The 7,534-nt window shown below is 39.9% G+C and overlaps 1 protein-coding gene across 1 annotated transcript in view; it reads left to right on the forward strand.

The window, feature by feature from the left end:
* pde11al (phosphodiesterase 11a, like) overlaps nt 1-7,290 on the forward strand; it is a 20,553-nt gene extending 13,263 nt beyond the window's left edge. The window contains exons 15-20 of the mRNA XM_037677004.1: nt 1,069-1,169; nt 1,282-1,359; nt 1,442-1,505; nt 4,502-4,576; nt 4,742-4,825; nt 6,985-7,290. Coding sequence (XP_037532932.1) covers nt 1,069-1,169; nt 1,282-1,359; nt 1,442-1,505; nt 4,502-4,576; nt 4,742-4,825; nt 6,985-7,290 — 708 coding nt within the window. The remainder of the gene's footprint in view (nt 1-1,068; nt 1,170-1,281; nt 1,360-1,441; nt 1,506-4,501; nt 4,577-4,741; nt 4,826-6,984) is intronic.
* The last annotated feature ends 244 nt before the right edge of the window (nt 7,291-7,534 follow it).

Here is a 7,534-nt window from a genome sequence, read left to right on the forward strand (position 1 = left end):
TATATATATATATATATATATGTAAATATATATGTATATATATATGTTGCTTAGACCCATTGTTTAGTGTCCTTGAGTGTCTGAAAGGCACCTGCAAATGAAATTTATATTATTATTATTATTATTATTGATGTTGTTGTTGTTTTTATTGTTGTTGTTAATAATAATAGTAATAATAGAGAGTGGCACCCTATCTGCCAGCAAAATATTATGAACAAATTAACAAATTTCACCCAAGATCTCAGAAATGAACAAAACAACACCCTGAACAGCCAGACTGAACAGGCAACAGAAAAAATATATAATAAACCGAAAAGCCCTGCAGAAATAAAGGAGGTAACCAAAATATCTTAAACAAGGGGAATCAAACAGAGAACACAAAAGCAAACACCAGGAACTTCCAAACTTTGACAGTGGTAGTAGCCGAGAGTCATTTGGATTCAGTCAACAGACATCTGTGGCATTCCATCAAGGATCGTCTGCTTCTCTTTAAAAAGGTTTTGGCGGAGTGAGTCGTCTGCTCCAGTTTCTTCATACGAAGCATAGCTTTGTAAACACGGCAACAGTGCTTGTCCCTTCGTGGCTTAACAGCTTGACAAGAAAACAAGTCCAAATGAACTCTGCTAACTGAGATGATATAAAACTCTAAATAAAAACAAATTTATTCTCTTTTATTACACGTTTATACCTCATTTCAAAGTGTTTCAACTCAATATTGCGACCAGTGAGCTAACATAAAGCCACTGTGGTGCAGTGTTTAGTGTTGTGGGTGGTGCTGTCCACAAACTGCTGACAGGCAACACCAATAACCACTAGTTTCATCCACAGGGGGGTGCTTTGTTGCAGCAGTTTGATCACCAGCACTATTCTGTATTGATTCCTTTTACCAGAGGACACAGAGAGTCCATGCACGCTGCTAATTAAAAGTGCTAATGGGAGCTTCATTGGACAGTGAGCGATGACTTTACCAATGCAGGGACTTTAAAGGCAACATTTTAGCCTCTTTTATAAAAGCTTCCTTTGTGTGTGTACTTGTGCAGTATATGTTTGTGTTTTCTTTTGTTGCAGGGTCACAATATCTTTGCAAACCTCAGCTCCAAAGAATACAGCAACATGATGCAACTCTTGAAGCAGGCGATCCTCTCCACAGACCTTACTCTGCACTTTGAGTAAGTGGTCTTTTCAGTGCATTCAGAGCTGAACGGCATCAGTTTATATAACAAAACGAGGTTTTAACACAGCCCTACAGGTGTATGCTTGAATTTGTCCTTTAATCAAAAGGCGCAGAACAAAGTTCTTTGAGTGCGTTCTGTCCAGTGAATTCAGCTGGTCAGTGGAAGAACACAGAGGACTTCTCAGGTTTCTACATTTGCACCAAAAAGAATAAAAATAATCACTTCAACTGCACAGAACAAAACAAACTTTATTTCCCCCCCATTAGATCTATGCTGATGACTGCATGTGATTTGGGCGCCGTCACTCGTCCGTGGAAGATATCGAAACAGGTTTGACTCGATCTGAGATTTGCAGAAACTCCTTTGAACATGTTTGGGCTTTTTTTTTTTTTTAGCAAATGCATAAATTACACATTTTTATTACACACCAGTGCAATTACACAAAGAAAACCGATAGATTCATCTGATAAAAATTCTCCCCGACATGAAACCAGTTTATTTATATATTTTTTATATTCCATTTGTCAGAATGAGCAAATTTGCATTGATTGAAGCCAATTACTAGATGAAAGAAGGTCTTACTGAACATGTAAGCCTCCTAAAGCTGCTAAATAAATTCCAATTAGGTTAGTTTTGTTTGCTGGGAAATTGCTAAAGCCCAGTTATCTCGCTAATCCACTTAGCTCTTTAATCTGCTTGCTTTTAGTTTGACACAAAGAAGCGTCTGAGCAAAAGCTTAAAAGTGTTTTCATCCTTGTCCTGGTTTATGCTCTCCTGCTTACGCTGCCCAGGACTAAGCAACATGAAATCAAAAGAAGAGAAATTTAAAGAAGGAATATAGAGAACCAAAAGGTTATTTAATTTGCCCCCATCTACATAAAACCTTACATAGAACATGGACCAGGATAGTCTGGTGTCACAAAACATAACATCAAGTATTAAATTACCACAAAGCTAGAGAGAGACACAGAAAATATTGAAACACAAATCAGACAACGCAGGAAATACATTTCATGAAAAGAAACGGCTCAGAAAATACAAAAATCTCACCAAAACACAAACATAAAAGCTTCAAATAAGCAGCAAAATGAAAAAAATGACAGTTGACAATATCTGTGTCTTGTTTTGTGATATTTAGTCTAGTGGTTAAGTTATGGGGGTAATAGTGGTACAGCGGTTAGAGTATAATAAGTATAAGTACTATGTGTTGTCATCATTGTATGTTCAAGGATCCAGGGAGTCAAGGTTCTTTATTTGTCATTCGCACCACATGTGGTACATGTGATTGTACAAAATGTCCAGCAATCACTGTGCGAAGGACGGGGGACACCCTGGACAGTTCGCAAGTCCATCACTGGGACACATAAAGACAAACAACCATTCACTCTCTCACTCACACCTAGGGACAATTTAGAGTTACCAATCAGTCTAACATGCATGTTTTTGGTCTGTGGAAGGAAACTGGAGTACTCTGAGAAAACCCATGCATGCACGGAGAGAACATGCAAGCTCCAGCCAGAAAGGTCCCTGGACCGGGATTTGAACCAGGGACTTGCTCGCTAAGAGGCAGCAGCTCTACCAGTTGCGCCACCATGCTGCTTCCAACAAAAGTATAAAATGTAAAAGAAAAACATTAATAAAATCTAAGATACGAATTACGAAAAACGTTAACTAAAATTTGCTAAGCACTAGTAGCATTAAAACAATATGCCGAACAGCAGCACGAGCATGAGTCTGTGTAAGCAGATGAATGAACACAGCAGCATGAAATAAATCAGCAGCTTAATGATGTGATTTTTCACAGTGATTATTCTGGTTAGAGATTCATGAGTCTAGCAGCCTCAGGGTATAAGCTGTTCCTCAGTCTAGTGGTTCTACACTTAATGCTCCTCAACCTGAGGGGAGTGGGGCAAAAAGTGTGTGTGCTGGGTGAGTGGGGTCCTTCATGATGCAGGTGGCCCTCTTTCTGCATCTGGAGGTGTAGATGTCTGTGATGGTGGAGAGACTGACTCCAGCAGACTTCTGTGCAGCCTTCACCACTCTCTGCAAAGCTTTTCTTTCTGCAGCTGTGCAGCCTCCATGCCACACGTTGATGCTGGAGCACAGGATGCTCTCCACTGCACACCTGTAGAAGGAGGTGAGGACTGAGCTTCCCAGACCAGCTCGTCTCAGCCGCCTGAGGAAGTAGAGTCTCTGATGAGCTTTCTTGATCAGGCTGGTGTTGTTGTTGCTCCAGCTGAGGTTGTCATTCATGTGTACACCCATGTACTTGTAGCTGGAGACCACTTCCACCACAGATCCTCATATGTTCAGGGGGGTAGGTGTGTTTGTTCCATCTGAAGTCCACAACCATCCATCCGTTCCCGTACAATGGCGAAATTAGTTCTCTGCATTTAACCCATTGCTCCTGGGATACACCCAGGTAGATCAGTGGGTAGCTATATAAGTGCCCAGGGAGCATTTATAAATTGAGTATTTTGCTCAGAGGCACCACGACATGTGGGAATGGATGGGGATCGAACCTGGGACTTTCGGGTCCCGAGTCGGCTGCCCTACCTCTACCCCATAGAAGTGAACCTGTGATGGAACATCGCCAGTTCAAATTTTCCTGCTGATCGTAACATCAAAATGGTGCTGGAAAATGTGAGGCACACACATCTGCCTCCACCCTCACCCTCATTTGCCCCTCTCCGGGTGGCCTATAGATGGCAGTCCTCTGCTCCACACATGTGGGCTGTGGTAGCTCGGTGTTCAGTGGTCGCAACAGGCATAATATCGATAGCCAAATCCTCATGCTAGTTCACTCGGTTGCTCCCTTCCTAAAGAGAAAAAAATTGTACTGGTTAGTGTTGCAGCCACGTAACACTGGGGCCACCGGTTTGAGTCCAGGTTGCTCCAGGAAGGGCAACCTGTGTAAAACAATTGCCAAATCTTTCATGCAACTTTGCTCACTGTGGCAACCAAAGTGAACATCCTTACTCTAGTGTATTTTTTAATAAATTGTTGATTTTTAGTTGGATTTTTTGTGCTAATTTTTTAAGCAAAAATGAGTTTGCAATGTTTTGCATTACATGACACTTGTTTTCTATGTTCTAATAAATGCGCAAAAATATAATAATAAAAATATATATAAAAAAAACAAGAAAGACCTTTGAGTGACGAAAATATAGCACCACTGGAGCAAGGCCATAAAAATATCAGCTCCTGCCTCACGGTGTCACTTAATGTAACTGTGTCTACACATGTAAGCTGGTTTTATAATGAACCTTTTGCTTCATGTTTGAGTGAAATAACAAAGTAATGTTTGTTCCCACTGATGTTTGCAGGTTGCGGAGCTGGTGACAAGCGAATTCTTTGAGCAGGGAGACAGGGAGAGGTCTGAGCTGAAACTAACCCCAGCAGTAAGAAACATTTCAGTCTTTCTGTCACTTGATGTTCTCCTTTTACAATCAGTTAACAGCATGCTGGAAGGAGTAATCCTTCTCCTTAATGCAGCCAGGCTTATGTTAAATATTTAGAGTGAATAATCTGATCAGGAGTGATAGATGGTGGTTGTCTCTCTGCAGGCCATCTTTGATCGTGAACGCAAAGATGAATTACCTGCCTTACAGCTGGAATGGATTGATGGCATCTGCAAACCTCTTTATCAGGTAGATACAAGCTGAAGTGTCACATTCAGGCTCCATTTGGTGTAACAAAACAAATTTAATTTAGGAAATGGCATTTTCTATGAAAATACAGACATGAACAAACACAGAGCCCTGAATGACTTTGCTGAAATTTGCTGAAGAAGGTGAAACTCAGTTGGTACAGTTTAAAATCTAGTACATAAGCTAAAAAATGCAAAATGCTAGTTAAAAGCTAGATGTAGCATTTGGTTAATTAAAAGCTGAAAGTAGTAAGGCATTAGCTAAAAGCATAAAAATATTAGCTAAAAGCTATTAGTGCAAAAGCCCGATGAAAATTGCAAAAGTTTAGTTAAAAGTTAAATCAACAATAGAGTACCTAAAAGTTAAAAGTAGCGAAAGGCTAGCTATACATGGACTGTATATTATTTCTATATTGCCTTTCTGTCTTATCAAGATACACAAAGCACTTTACACTGCGATATATGCCTTCATTTTACCATTCATACAGCACTCTACTATATATTTACAAAGAATAATCAGTGCTTTATCACATTCATACACTGATGGGACACACATCAGAGGCAATGAGGGGTTCATTGTCTTGCCCAGGGACACTTCGGCATGTGACTGCTGGTGGAATTGAACCCCCAACTCTTGCTTTGGAGGACGATTGCTCTAACCACTCAGCCACCCCATATAAGTTAAAAGTAGCAAAATCCTAGCTGAAGGTATCAAAATGTTAGACAGAAATTCAATATAGCACATGTTTAGCTACAAGCTAATAGTAACAAAAGGTTAACTAAAATTAAAAGTAGGAAAATGCTACTTAAAAGCTAAAAGTAGCAAAAGTTTATCTACGTGCTACCTAAAAACTAAAAGCAGTGCAAGTTTAGCTAAAAGCTAATGGTAACAAAAGGTTAACTAAAATTAAAAGCAGGAATGTGCTACCTAAAAGTTAAAAGTAGCACAAGTTTAGCTGCAAGCTAATAGTAACAAAAGGTTAACTAAAATTAAAAGTAGGAAAGTGTTACCTAAAAGCTAAAAGTAGCACAAGTTTAGCTACGTGCCACCTAAAAGCTAAAAGTTGCATAAGTTTAGCTATAATTCATTCAACCTTTATTTAGACAGGTAATCCCATTGAGCCTCGAGGACTCATTTACAAGAGAGACCAGATTCAACAAAGAAAGATGACAACAATGGACAACAGCAACAACAATAAACAATTTTAAAAAGTCCTACTGCAGTTTTTTTTTTTTTACAAATAGAATGGCTAAAAGAAAAAGGTAACAAAAAAACAGCTAAATTCTAAGGCGAATGTAGAAAACTAAAAACAGGAACATGTCTGCGTTGGTCCCTGCCAGGAGTCCAACAGATTCTTAAAGACACTTAGAGAGGTCATGGTCGAGAGCTTCAAATCTTTTTGTAAGATATTCCAGAAAACAGGAGCGGAGTAGGAGAAGGCCCTTTTGCCTAGTTCAGTCCTCATTGAGGGAACACTGCAGGTAATAATGTCCTGAGAGCACACTCCGTAGCATATATTAGTATAAGCTAATAGTAACAAAAGATTAACAAAAATTAAAAGTAAGAAAGTGCTACTTAAAAGCTAAAAGTAGCTAAAGTTTAGCTAGAGGCTAAAATTAGCAGAATTCTAGCCAAAGACTGAAAGCTGCATAAGAAGACAAAAATTAACAAGTTTGATTAAAGCAGATTTCAGATGTTAGGTTTCTGAAGTATTTGAAGATATCTTAATGTTTATGGGAAAAATACTTTAAAATAAAGTTAAATTCACTTAAACAATTGTCGGCTGTGGTAACTTGGTGGTCAGTGCCGTGGCCTTTTAATCCTGAGGTTGCGGGTTAGAGCCCAGGTTGCGTCAGGAAGGGCATCCAGCATAAAACAAATTACCAAATTAATGCTTGCTCACTCGCTGTGATGAGCCCTGAAGAAGGAAAAAAGACAAAAAAGTTACAAACAATAAAAGGTGGAAGCACCTATCTCCTGAATGAGCTCACCATTATGATTTATGAATGGCTAAAAGGAGCACAAAGTATGCAGAAATAGTTGGTCTGTCAAAAACATACAAAAATCAGAAAACAGTGTGAATGCTGACTCAGCATTCTCTCAGTAATCCTTTGTAAGTTTTTCAGCGGTCTCCGTTTGTTCCCTGTTGTCGCTCCCAGGCGCTGCTGAAGCTCAACAGGAAGCTGCAGCCGATGGTGGACGGGATAAATGCCAACTGGGAGAAGTGGCAGGAGCTCTGCTTTTCCAGCCAGCGAACGCTGCTCAGAGTCTCCGTGTCCAGTCAGAGTACCGATCCGGTCGAGTCCAGCGATGAAGCAGAAACCACCAAACAGTCGGAGACAACAGAGAAAGTGAACCGTGTCAAGAATACAAAGTTTGGGTCAAAGTCTGAGTGCGGTGAAGTTTTAAGATTTCGAGCAAATAAAGAATCAGATGGCGGCACGACGTCTGCAGGGGAAAAGTAGAGCCCGCTTCTTATGGCACTCATGAGAATAAATAATAGATAAACTAAGAAAGCACCACCCTAAACTAACAGGGCAAAATGAAACTCAGATTTCATCAGCTAACTGCTTCTACATCACTGACCTCAGGAGTTAGATGTTGGCCTTTAAAGGCCAGCGCCCTGTTTGTTTTCACACATCTGAGAGCGTTTCATCACTGAAAGAAGACAAACTGAAACCAAAGACTGGTCCCAGTAAGGGCCCATTG

The sequence above is a fragment of the Nematolebias whitei genome, chromosome 5 (assembly GCF_014905685.2).
Source record: "Nematolebias whitei isolate Nwh7 chromosome 5, NemWhi1, whole genome shotgun sequence".
In the NCBI taxonomy this organism is placed as follows: domain Eukaryota; kingdom Metazoa; phylum Chordata; class Actinopteri; order Cyprinodontiformes; family Rivulidae; genus Nematolebias; species Nematolebias whitei.